This window comes from Leuciscus leuciscus (assembly GCF_965113295.1).
Source record: "Leuciscus leuciscus genome assembly, chromosome: 7".
Lineage (NCBI taxonomy): Eukaryota > Metazoa > Chordata > Actinopteri > Cypriniformes > Leuciscidae > Leuciscus > Leuciscus leuciscus.
Window position 1 is genome coordinate 42,520,009 of NC_138731.1, and position 13,201 is coordinate 42,533,209.

General features: G+C 35.5%; 1 protein-coding gene and 1 long non-coding RNA gene across 2 annotated transcripts in view; one reads left to right on the plus strand and one right to left on the minus strand.

Annotated features, from left to right (window-relative positions):
- Nucleotides 1-13,201, plus strand: part of ifih1 (interferon induced with helicase C domain 1) — a 36,280-nt gene that overhangs the window by 11,159 nt on the left and 11,920 nt on the right. The window contains exons 5-10 of the mRNA XM_082174634.1: nucleotides 1,486-1,676; nucleotides 4,286-4,496; nucleotides 6,565-6,782; nucleotides 8,926-9,030; nucleotides 10,523-10,646; nucleotides 12,980-13,195. Coding sequence (XP_082030760.1) covers nucleotides 1,486-1,676; nucleotides 4,286-4,496; nucleotides 6,565-6,782; nucleotides 8,926-9,030; nucleotides 10,523-10,646; nucleotides 12,980-13,195 — 1,065 coding nt within the window. The remainder of the gene's footprint in view (nucleotides 1-1,485; nucleotides 1,677-4,285; nucleotides 4,497-6,564; nucleotides 6,783-8,925; nucleotides 9,031-10,522; nucleotides 10,647-12,979; nucleotides 13,196-13,201) is intronic.
- LOC309502425 lies at nucleotides 1,925-6,555 on the minus strand. The gene is made up of 2 exons (XR_014207264.1): nucleotides 4,585-6,555; nucleotides 1,925-2,997 (listed from the first exon to the last, which is right to left on the minus strand). It is a non-coding gene; the product is annotated as an uncharacterized lncRNA (long non-coding RNA).

The following is a 13,201-nucleotide window of genomic DNA, read 5'->3' on the forward strand; positions in this document are numbered from 1 at the left end:
TTTGCAAAACGCAGCTTCTCATTTCCCGTGGGCTGTGTCGGACAGTTATTTGTCACCACTTTTTGCCAGGGTTGATATTATGTCCCAGCACGGATGTACCAATACAAATAAATAAAACATTTCCAGTTAACTAGCAAAGTATTCGTTTCGTTCGTTCGTTTGTTAAATAAGAAGCAATCTAGCGCTGAAATGTGTTTTTTTTAATCAAGTGATCAAAGTGCTCGTTGCCGTTGCGATCAGTGGCGCTGATACAGTGTTCTCGTGGCTCGCGCACACACCGCAGCGGCCGCACATTCTTCACTCAGACGCGCGCTTCAGTCCGTTGAGGAGACTCTAGGCTACTCTATTCGTTCCGATGAAATCACAAAACAAAATTCATACAAATCTGTCCCTGCTTGATATACAACCGCTGATAAACATAATCGGTTTTGATGAAAAAGAAAAATATATACGAGTGCAGATTAGAACTCAGAACCTTTGACACGCTTGGCAAGTTCTGCCACTGGACCATTAAAGTACATACCGGTACGTGGAACAGTCGATCTATGTAGCCTATTTATTCACGTGAAAAAAACAACATATAGCCTAGTGGAGTTGATCTCATTAAATGTCTAAGTAAACCCAGTGTACTATTTAAATCGATTGCTGGACATTGTAATGTTATTCTACATTTGTCTGATTTATGATTTAGCATTGTATTAGCAGTAGCACGGGCACAAGGCTACATTGCGCATGCGTCGAACCGTGCGAACCGCGCGACGCACACACGCACCGAACCGAGACAAGCGAACCGAACGGTTCGGATGTTTTTTCATGTACCGTGCCACCCCTAATATATATATATATAGTTCAGATGCAAAGTGCATAAAAATTATAATTTTTTCAAGCTCGTATATTTAAGTTCAGTAATTTCACTTAAATGACAATTAATAGGTTATTTTCATTGCCATTTAAGTGAAATTGCTGAACTTAAATATACGAGCTTGATAAAAATTCTAATTCTAGAAGAAAATTTCAGATGGCACTTAGAGGCTTTTGCATCTGAACTACATTATATATATATACACACACACATTCTTTTCTTTTTTTATACACAATTTGAATAATATTAAATATATAAAATAATGTTAAAAAAACAATCTCACAAAAACAGATTGCAAAGTCCCTAATAGTACTAAAAATGTTCATTTAATTAAAAAAATATATATATTTCAATGTTTTTTCCTTTGATTTGGGGTTTAAACATAGCACACATGTTCTTCACAGGTTTCGTGAGGCTTATAGACAGTCTGAATGTGCTTTAGAGTGGCTGACTTCATAAACAACTGTGTTATTTTAACTAGCAAGGGATAAAGAAAACACAGCTGTAATTGCAATAGCTGAGCCTCCGTCCGCCCCACGAGACGCAAGAATCAGAATCCTTCCTCTGACCTGAAGGCAAACACAACTCTTCACTGTCTCTCTCTCTCTCTCTTTCTTTCTCAGCGAGCAAGACAATTGAACTGCGAGACTATCAGATGGAGGTGGCGAGACCAGCTCTGGAGGAAAACAACATCATCATCTGCCTCCCGACAGGAAGTGGTAAAACCAGGGTCGCTGTGTATATCACTAAAGAACATTTGGAGAGGAAGAAGCAAATGGGACAACCGGGGAAAGTCGTCGTTCTGGTCAACAAGGTGCTTCACTTCCACTGCCATCCATCAACTACAAATATGACAAATTACAAATTCCAATATTACAAATAGTAAAACATTATTAGGTGTAATAATAAAAAATAAAAAAAACATATCTGATTCATTCCTCTGCTATTAAAACAGATCTTAACTTAATGAGATAGGGTTTCGGAGATCTCAGTGTCTCAGACAGAGCTCAGATTTGCCCATATTTATTTGTTTTATTTAAAAAAATCTAACATTTCTCATCAAATTCTTTAAAGATCAAATTATTTGGTACCAAAATTAATTCCACAGCCATAAACTCTCACTAGGTGCGTTTCCATTAAAGATTTGCGCCAAACTTTAGCAATTTTTTCTAAATATCGATAAAAAACGATTGCGAAATGACGGCGTTTCCATTAACCGATGTTATGCGACTAAAACGATTTTTTTTTCCTTTCGCGATAAATCATTCCAAAAATCATGGCGACGGACGTTGGTAAGATTATATATAGTCTATCACAGCCACGTAGCCTACCGCACTAGACATTATTATTATTAATGGAAGGAGACGTATGTGTGTTATCCAAGCATTAATGGCAAGGAAAGACCCTTATACTTGAGAGAGGCTCATATGAGGTGTTTCTCCCTCATTTCTGCTTCGAGGTCTTTGATTTTGGCATTTCTTTGAGGTTTAGAATCCAGTATTCCTGTAATTCTTTTGTCTTTTATGAATTTAATAAATAACTCTGTCTCGTATTCTGTCCAAACACACCGCGTCATCTACGTCAGGTGACCTGGAAATGCGCAAAAACTGTTTCCATTGCAGGTTTGCGAAATATTCCTTTTTCGAATTGCCTGAAAAACCACATGCGAGCGTAAAAACGCTTTTGCGATAAATGGGAGTTTTTGCGAAATTGCCGTGTTTCCATTGGGAGCATTTTCAATTCGCAATTTCAATTTGCGCAATTTGAAGGGTAATGGAAACGCGGCTATTGTTTGTCTACAATTGTCTCATTTGAGTCTATTTTTAGAATTTTAAGAGAAACATCTTAGACAAAGTTGATACTTCTGCGCTAAAAAAGAGCAACTTTTGAGAAACAACACTGTCCTCCGCCCAGCTGTACGAGCGATGAGTTCAACAGGCGCTGAACTGGAGTCTCTGCAAACAGAAAAACAGAAATGAGATGATGTGTTTGCTGTAGGAGCGGAGGGACTTTTTGTCCTGCTGAATCATAAAACTTCATTAACCATGTAAAAAGATCCACATCAGCAAAAGTGTGGTGCAAACCTACAACTCAGCATCTCGGTTGGTCCAGACTTCCTGTGAACGGCCAGTTCCCTGCAGAGAAATTACAGACATTTAAAGTGAAATCACCCACAAAAAAAATGCCATGCAATGCCCTTGTGACCACTAAGAAAACCTTCGGAGCCGCCTAATAAACAGGATAATGTATATCCAGACACTTTTTTGTGGTAACAACCAGATGGATGTATATTATCCCACATATTATATGATTACTTGCCACATTTGAGAAGAAACCGTTTTAAAATCTGACCTGTTTATTATCTTATAATTCATTATAGTACATTCAATAACTGAGAATGATGATAATGATAAAAAAAAAAAAAAAAAGAGAATATTAATAATAATAGGCTAATTGTTTGAATGAAATAAGCGAGAGTGCGTTCGCGATGTGATGCGAGAGACATGAAAGAAATGCCACTCAAATACCCATTATTGGGGAACAGCTGACCTCTGAATGTCACGACTGACCAATCAGAATCCAGCATTTCAGAGGGCTGTGTGATAGAGAGCAACAGTCAGGTTCCGGAAAGTTCTCCATAACGCAATTGATTTTGAACAATAACTCATAACCCTTTAAAGACAGCGCTACTGTGAGCTACGAGGTTGTTAATCGGTGGTATTGTCTTCTGTTGAAGCCGTCAGCCCGCATTATTTCAGCTTAATTTTAAAATAATCGTGTTTAACAGTGGAATTCCTGGTGAAAAACTACATTACCCATGATGCTGCACAGAAAATTACACCAATCAGAGAGTGGAAAAAAGCAACGCGCTCCAAAAGAGCTCTTTAGCTCCGCCCACTCCCATGAAGCACTGCGAGTCGATCTCCATACACTCTCAAAATACTGAAATGTTTGTATATGCATATTTTGCAACTAACAAAATATATAGTTTTTAACATATAATCAACATTTGAAAATGAGTAGTTTTATATTTCATCATCATTTTTATTTCGATTATGCTGTTCGCAATGCTTCATGGGATTTTAGTTCATTCCCTCACTAAAGCCGTTAAGTTCGCGGTCTTGTATCTTTGTCTTTTTGTCTGATTATCACAAACTTTTTTTGCTTCAAAACAAATGTTCAATGTTATGATTCACCTCGTCGCTGATTGGCTTATAACTCGTTATTGAAGACTTATTTTAAAATCCCTATGGGAAAAATGAATGAAAAATATACTTCCGGAACCAGCGCCGCTGAAAAAGGGGACGGGGCACTGTTGCACTCTATCGGGGGAACAGCTGACCTTCGGGAATGTCGCAACTGACCAATCAGAATCCAGCATTTCAGAGAGCCGTGTAATAATGCTAAATAACTTGTTTCCAGGTTCCCCTGGTCGAGCAGCACTACAAGGCCGAGTTCGGGAAGTTTCTGAAGCACCAATACTCAGTCGAGCGAGTCAGCGGAGCCTCGCAGCTCAAAATCTCCTTCCCACAAATCATAGAGCAAAATGACATCATCATCTGCACAGCACAGATCCTGGAAAACTCTTTAGCCAAAGCCAAGAACGGCGACGAGGACGGGATCGAATTATCACGTAAGGACACGTTTCCCTTCACTCCCATGCATTAAACCGAATTATTTCAACACTTTCAGGGAGTCAGAGTCCAGTCAAATGGGTTCACCTTCTGTTAGATGTTGAAAAGAGACCAAAGCTCCTCCTCTGAGGTTTCATGTGACAGTGTTTTTCCCCATCAGTCTTTGCTGGCAGATTCAGCTCTCCTGTGAGTCTCTCTGGCAGCGTCCACCGCAAGGTGGGATTCCTCCTTTGTGGCATATGCTGTTTGTTGATTCCCTCCCCCCTCGTTTTACTCTTAAACCCTTTATTTATTTTTTATTTTTTGGTCCATGGGCCACACGTCTGGCTGATCAAATTCAGTGGAGATTTGCTGTCATTTTCAGAGTTTCTGAGCCCACTCCAGCCCTCAGGGGCCAAACAGGCAGCGCCTTTAAAGTCTGGTTTGTAAAACGTGGCCACATCACCCACCGCCTCTGTCAGTGTGTGAAATGCAGACTTTTTTTTTTCCTTCTTCCCAGAGTCCCCTGGGAGCGCCGGAAGGCGGAACAAAAACTGTAAACTTAGCCGGCGAGAATGGACTGGAGGTTTACAGCACTCGCCTTTGTTGATTAGAAACACATGCTAGAAAAAAATTACCAAGAGCTTTTGCTATTCATATAAAAGCACCATGAACAATGTATTATTAACACATACATATGCATATATATATATATATATATATATACACACACACACACATACATACATATATATATATATATATATATGCATATTTTGTGCTGGGCAAAGATTAATCACATCCAAAATAAAAGTTTGTGTTTAAATACTATATGTTTGTGTATTGTGTGTGCATTATTTTGTATATATATAAATACACACACATGCATACATTTAAGAAAATGTGTTATTTTATATATAAAATATTTATATATAATATGAATGATATATAAATATATATAACGTATATGCATGCAAATATTTCTTAAATATATGCATGCATGTGTGTGCATTTATATAAACAAAATAATTATACACAGTACACAAACATATATTATTTAAACACAAACTTTTATTTTGGATGCGATTAATCGTGATTAATCTTTGCCCAGCACTAATTTATATATATATATGCCTCGTGTCGTTCCAAACCTCTGTGATGTTCTTACTTCTTTAGAACAAAATGATGTTCTGAAGAACTGTGTTGTTTGGACCCCATTGACTTTCATTGTATGGACGAAAAACAAAACATTTCCCCAAAAAAATCTTCTTATATGTTTCTTGGACAAAGGAAAGCTGTACAAGTATGGCGTTTGGGAATGACATGAGGATGATTAGGCTAAATGATAAATTTTTTATCTGAATTTTCATTTTTGGATAAACTATCCCTTTATATCACTATATTTTCTCCAGTTAAATAACACAATGTTTTGTATTACGAGTTTTCTGAAATATTATGTGTAAATACGTAAATGATGCATCATCTAAATAATTACATGTACTAATTTGCACCAGAACAGAAATCTGAACATTGGATAAAGCAAGTTTAAAATTCTTTTTTAATTCTACTGACACATTAATGTTAAAGGATTTTTGATATCTCTTTTTTATCACTCCATAAATCAGAAAATACGGTCAACATCCAGAAAAAAGTATGTTTTTTTTTTTTTACAATGTTGCATAAACCAGGCAAAAGATATTTGAACTTCAGAATTGAGATGAGAATAAAAGTGGAAAGTTTGGTGTATGTTAGTGATACTGAAGTTAAAATTTCTGGTTTAGTGCAAGTAAATAAAAAATAAAAAACAATTTTGAGAAAATGGCCTTTAAATATATGCATATAATTGAAATCTACAGAAACACAAATAGATAAAGTGTAATAAACTTAACACTTTAAATGTGTATTTTGGATGTTTTCTTTCCTTGTCTAAAAGAAGTAATGGAAGTAAAAGTTCAAATAATTATTGCACTAGGAGGACATTCATTTTAAATATTAAGAATATTTTAAATCTGATATATCTATGGTATATAAGAATTGAACTGAATAGATTCTGATTTTCACTGCTTTTTCAAATCCTTGCACTTGCAGAGTTCACCCTGATGGTCATTGATGAATGCCACCACACGAAGAAGGGATACGCGTACAACCACATCATGATCCGCTACCTGAAGCAGAAACACAAGAACCAGCTCCTGAAGAAGCAGGGCAAGAGTCCGGTCCCGATCCCTCAGATCCTGGGTCTGACGGCTTCACCTGGTGTGGGCGGAGCGATGAGCCAGATGATGGCCGAGCAACACATCCTCAAGGTACATCACCATCTGCTTCTCAATCTACAGTGACAGAGCAAAGAAGAAAAGTGCTTTCATATGTACGTGATGAAAGAGAATGACTAGGTGACATGAAAAAAGAAAAAAACAATAGACAGGCAACATCTTTTTATTGCACAATTTACACCATGACCAGAGCATTTTTGAAATACACTAACGGTCAGAAGTTTGGAAACATTAAGGTAATACTGTGAAATATTTATTACAATTTAAATTAACTGGTTTCTGTTGTAATATATTTTAAAATGTAATTTATTCCTGTGATGCAAAGCTGAATTTTTTCAGCAGCCATTTCTTCAGTCTTCAGTGTCACATGATCCTTCAGAAATCAGTCTAAGATCATTTCATATTATCAATGTTGAAAACAGTTTTTTTTTTATATATATATATATATATATATATATATATATATATATAATACAATTATTTTATTTAGCAACAGCACATTCAATTAATCAAAATAGACAGTAAAGACATTTATGAAATTAATAAATATTACAAAAAAAGTTATATTAATAACAAATGTTGTTTTTTCGTACTTTCTATTCATCAAAGATATTAAGCAGCACAACTGTTTATCATTAATAATAAGAAGAAATGTTTCTTTGGCTCCGAATAAGCGTATTAGACTGATTTATGTTCAGCTTTATGTATACTTCTAATTATTTTTTAAAGAAATTAATACTTTATATTCAGCAATGATGCATTAAATTGGTCAAATGTTAAACATTGATAATGTTTCTAAAGATTTCTATTTCAAAGATGAACCAGCACAACTGTTTTAAATATTGATAACTATTGTTTCATATTAGAATGATTTCTGAAGGATCATGTGACACTGAAGACTGGAGTAATGATGCTGAAAAATTCGAATTTACATCACAGGAGTAAAATTTTACAATATATTCACATAGAAAACAGTTATTTTAATTTTAATAATATTATTTCAAAATATTACTGTTTACTGTATTTTTTATTTAATAAATTCAGCCTGGATGAGCATAATGTTTCCAAAACATTTTTAACCCCAAACTTATGAAACCGTATAGTTCCTTAAAGTTCTAAACGAAGCTTTAACGGAATTATTAAGGAACTGGAATCATTAAGTGGAAGCCTATTTGTTACATTTGTAAAAAAAAAAAAAAATTATTAATAAAAAATTAATAAAAAAAAGTTCCCATGCCTACAGCGATTTGCATGTTTTGAGTGCAAGCGTGCACAAATCCTCATGTAATGCCTTCAGAACACACACTTTTATTATCATAAACAAATAACCTTTTGGCTTTACTTCAAAAAATACTTCAAAAAACAAACAAACATATTTTCCTTCCTTTCTCACATCAAATCTTTCCTAACTGTTTTTCTCTAATCGGACTTTTCCACATGCATGCACACACACCCTCCTCTCCCACATCTCTTACTGTTTTGTCCACCGCAAAGCTGTTTCCAATGTTCCTCAGCCATAAACCTCTGCATGCCTTTCATGAAAGAGAATCAGCCTGAACCCCGATTACCCCGCTGGTCTGCTTTACCACCAATCTTTATGACAACTCCACCAGAGCGCCAAGAGAAACTCCTCTGCGTTCGTGTCTCAGTGCTAGAACACGGGAATCGAGAATCATTTTCACGATGATTTTAACGGTTACTAAACATATGCATTTGTCCATCAATGCGGAACAACAAACATTTTATTACTTTATTTTACAGTACGTGTACTTACCTAAGAAAGTACTGGTTAATATAAGGTAACTACATGGGTTAATGTTAGGTTTAGGTTCAGGGTTAGTACCTAGTTATTGTAATTACTAATAAGTACTTATACGGAACAGGACTGTAAAATAAAGTGTTACCCAAAAAACAATATAGTCTGACTCACAATCAAATGATTCATGTGAGCTGGATATTTTCAAATCAGTCTTGAACTGATTCTGACGGATAATTCAAGAATCAAAATGACGATATAGAGTCAAAACTAATGCAAAAGGGAGTTTCGCTGTTCGTGATTCAGTCAAGGTCAGTTTGAGTCCCTTGATGTGTGATGTTACTGATCATTTCACAGCTCATATGTTAGTCATGTAAAACCTGGAACTGTGAGTTCAATCATTATTCTGATGAATTGCAGATCTGTGCAAACTTGGACGCCTTCACAATAAAAACAAAGACTTTGGGAGAAGAGGAGGCCAAAACGCCATATAAAAGGATTGCAAGAGCAGAAGAGCGGAAGGAGGTAATTCCACTTCATGTGTGTCATGGAGAAAAGTTAAGAATATTCTGTATTCCAAAAATGCTTAAGAATGTTCTTATCTTTTTTATTAAGATTGTCAAAAAGAATTTGATTAAAAATCATTGTGAATAATCCCTTAAAGCGTAACTCTCGCCAAAATGCATCCTAGGGTCTTTTTGTGAATCTACCCGAGACGAACTATCGTGTAAAAGCATAATTAGAATGGAAACGCCACTTTTAAGTTTGACCGCATTTTCGTTTTCGGTCAAATTGCCTAATTTTTCAAAAATCGCTATTTTTAAAACACTAAGGCGGCTCGACACAACATGAAACTGTGCTGGAAGTCTCACCAGCGGCTCTACACATGAACTCCAGCGCTGAGAACAGTGTTTGTGTACACAGAGTTTACTAAAAAGAAAGATTTCGAACAACTCACTGTCTCTGTGTCCGCCGGCATTTTGACAGTCAAAACTAGTCGATCTCCGAATGCGACGTAACAGGGAGGAGAATAAAGATGGAAAGCTCCTAAAGCTTAGTTCCATATAAATTCACGGATCATTTGTTGTTTTGTCGTTAGTGAAAATCAATTTTGACCTTGTGTTTGAAAAAGGATCCTCATATAAGAAGCAATACTAAAATTCAGTTCATTCGCATTCGGAGATCGACTAGTTTTGACTGTCAAAAATGTCGGCGGACACAGAGACAGTGAGTTGTTCAAAATCTTTCTTTTTAGTAAACTCTGTGTACACACACACTGTTCTCAATGCTGGAGTTCATGTGTAGAGCCCCTGGTGAGACTTCCAGCACAGTTTCATGTTGTGTCGAGCCGCCTTAGTGTTTTAAAAATAGCGATTTTGATGCGATCATAGAAGTGTCCCAATCACTCCCATTCAAAAGGCAATTTGACCGAAAACGAAAATACAGTCAAACTTAAAAGTGGCGTTTTCATTCTTATTATGCTTTTACACAATAGTTCGCCTCGGGTAGATTAACAAAAAGACCCTAGGTTGCATTTTGGTGAGAGTCACCCTTTAAAGTTAGGATAACCTCCGACTTGTTTTAAATGCCCAAAGGTGAGATATTTAATGAGTTTAGTGGGTTTTTTCAAATTATTTTTTGTAATTAAACATTACAAGATAACACTAGCTACTAGCATACAGCTTTTACATTTTAGTAGAACAGACCTCTTTAGCGGTGTTCGAGATCGCCCTCATTCACTATTCCCTACATTTGTCCACTAATGTAGTCCACTTGAAGGAGTGAATGAAAACAAGTGAGTGAATCACGATTTGTGCAATTCTGTTTGTTGCCAATAGTGGCGCAGACATTATGCACATCACATTTAATAAATGTTTAGATATTTCTAGAAAAATCTGTATAAACAACGATAACACTACAAAGATTTAAAGATTTCTTCCCTGTCAAGACGTGAAGCCGTACATGAGGTGTATCAGAGGTGTATTATTTGAAAATGTCCGTCTACTGCATGTTAAAGGACCCGTTTGGAGACGTGATCAAGAAGATAATGGATGAAATCCACACACACGCTGATCTTCTGCCCCTCTGTGAGCCCGGCACACAGAACTACGAGCAGTGGGCGGTGCAGAAAGAGCAGAATGGTGAGAAAAATCCCATTTACTGCACTTTAGAAAGACTTTTTTAAAGAAATGAGGTTTACTGGGTCATTCAAAACCTGGAAATATCAGGGAAAAGTCATAGAAATGATTCAAATCTTGCTTATAACGATGTTGGTTGGTTGTTCTGAGCCAATCGCCTAATCTGTAAATGTCATGTGATTAATAACATTACATCAAGACAATGCTTATAGGCTGATAGGCCTGCTAACCCTAACACCACAAAAACACAATCGCAAAAATCTAAATCTCTCACTGGTCTGCTGTTATAATAATAAAATATTTGCACATCATTTTGTTAGAGTACATGGATCCTTTAAAAAAGGCTGTAAAAAGAGAAAAAGAGTGAGCAGATGGTGTATTTACGACGTCTACCAGCTAATGGGGTGATAACCAGCCAAACCACTTGAAATGTTTCTAGTTTGCTCGGCTGTAAAAGTATTTAAATGACTAGATGTTGTTCTCCGTAAGTGTTTTATGTTGTGCAAGAGAGATTGAAATACAAATGGAAATCTGCTTCTGCAATCTCCAGAAATTAGTGCTAAAAAATACAGTAACTGTGAACGTGCTTCTTTTAAAGCAGCGTTTCCTGGTTGGGTGAGGATGTTTCCAAAGCTCTTACTAAAATGCGGTTTCTCTTTGTGTGTGTGTGTCCTCTGCTTCAGGCAAACCACCATTTAACCACCACATTATGGAAGTCATGATAAGAATTTCATATACAGTACAGTCATGCACTCATGCAAAATGTGTTTCAATTAAGCCGCAGTAATAACAGGGTCCTGTTCCTGTTTTCAAAGGATGTGACTGTTATTTTACTGTGAATTCCAACAAAGTTTCTGAAGTGCGTTCAGAATAGCTGAACAGATCCAGTTGTCATATATAATAATAAGCATCCTCAAAGGTTAGGTTTGACTAACTAGTATAGAATTTAGTCACCGGCCACTTTTTCAGCTTTGGTTACAGTGTTATTTTTGTATTGATATACTGTTATAGTTTTTGAATATTTTTTTTTTATTGATTTACATTTTAATTTTAGTTAAAGTTTTAGCAAAAAAATTAAAAACAAAAAAAATCTTAATTCGGGTTTTTTATATGTCTATACAGTAGTGGCCAAAAGTGATGTCCGGAGGGGATATTTGTTTTTAACGACCCCAAAAAAATATCAGAATATGAGGAAAATATTTTATATTTATTTAATAAATATTTTAAATATGAGGAAAGAACAAAACACTTGGTGAGGTATTTATCTGACAAAATTATTTGGCAAAAAAAGGCAAACTACAGTTACAGGTTTTATCTGACGATGCAAAAAAAAAAAAAAATGCACTCTCTTTTTTTTTTAAATAAAGGCCACACATCACTTTTGTGTTTTGGTTTAAATTAAAGTTATTTTTGTAATTTAACTTAAACCAAGCAAAAATGAGAAATTAAAATAAAAACCCTTGAGCACAAAAGTTACATGGGTCAATTTTTCGAAATTAAGATTTATACATCACATGAAAGCTGAATAAATAGGCTTTCTATTGATGTATTATTGTTAGGATAAGACAATATTTGGTCGAAATACAACTATTGAAAATCTGGAATCTGAGGGTGCAAAAAAAAAAAATCGAAACATTGAGAAAATCTCCTTTAAAGTTGTTCATTTATGTTCACGATTGTGCTGCATTCACTCACAAAAATAAATGTTTTATATATTTACAGTAGGAAATTTACTAAATATCTTCATGGAACATGATCTTTACTTAATATCCTAATGATTTTTGGCATATTAAAAGAAAAATCGATAATTTTGACCCATACAATGTATTGTTGGCTATTGCCACAAATATACCCGTGCGACTCGAGACTGGTGACGTGATCCAGGGTCACAAATACATTTTTTTTATATATATATATATATATTTTATATTATACACTAATATAAATTCTTAATGATAATAACTTAGTTAATGATAATAACCCTTTTTTTTTTTTTACCGGTTACGTAATATTTTTTTTACCCACATTAATTTTCACTATAGATATTAAGAAATCCTGATCACTCACTAAACCAAGCAGCTCTTAGACCAATCACAACATTAAAGCACTTGACAAAAATAAGTGGAAAATAGGTATAATAAAATAAGGGTATAAGACATTGTACATGAATACTTGTACTTGATTAACTAGTCATCCCATGATGCACTGCGAATGACATAATTAAATAAAATTAAATAAAAATATGGAGAAATTGCATTTCCACCTCCATGATGACATGCTAAAGCAGTTATATTGTTGAACTGTTATGAATATTGACTGTGTGTGTTGTTCACCAGCTGCTAAGGAAGAGAATCAGAAGGTGCGTGTGTGTGCTGAACATCTCCGCCATTACAACGAGGCTCTTCATCAGAGCAACACCATACGCATGTCAGACGCCTTCCGCTTCCTCGACAAATATCACAACGAAGAGCTGAAGACCAAATCCAGCCCTGACGAGGAAGGCACTGTCACAATCACGGACACAGAGCGATTCCTCTTCACTTTGTTCAAAGGTATTA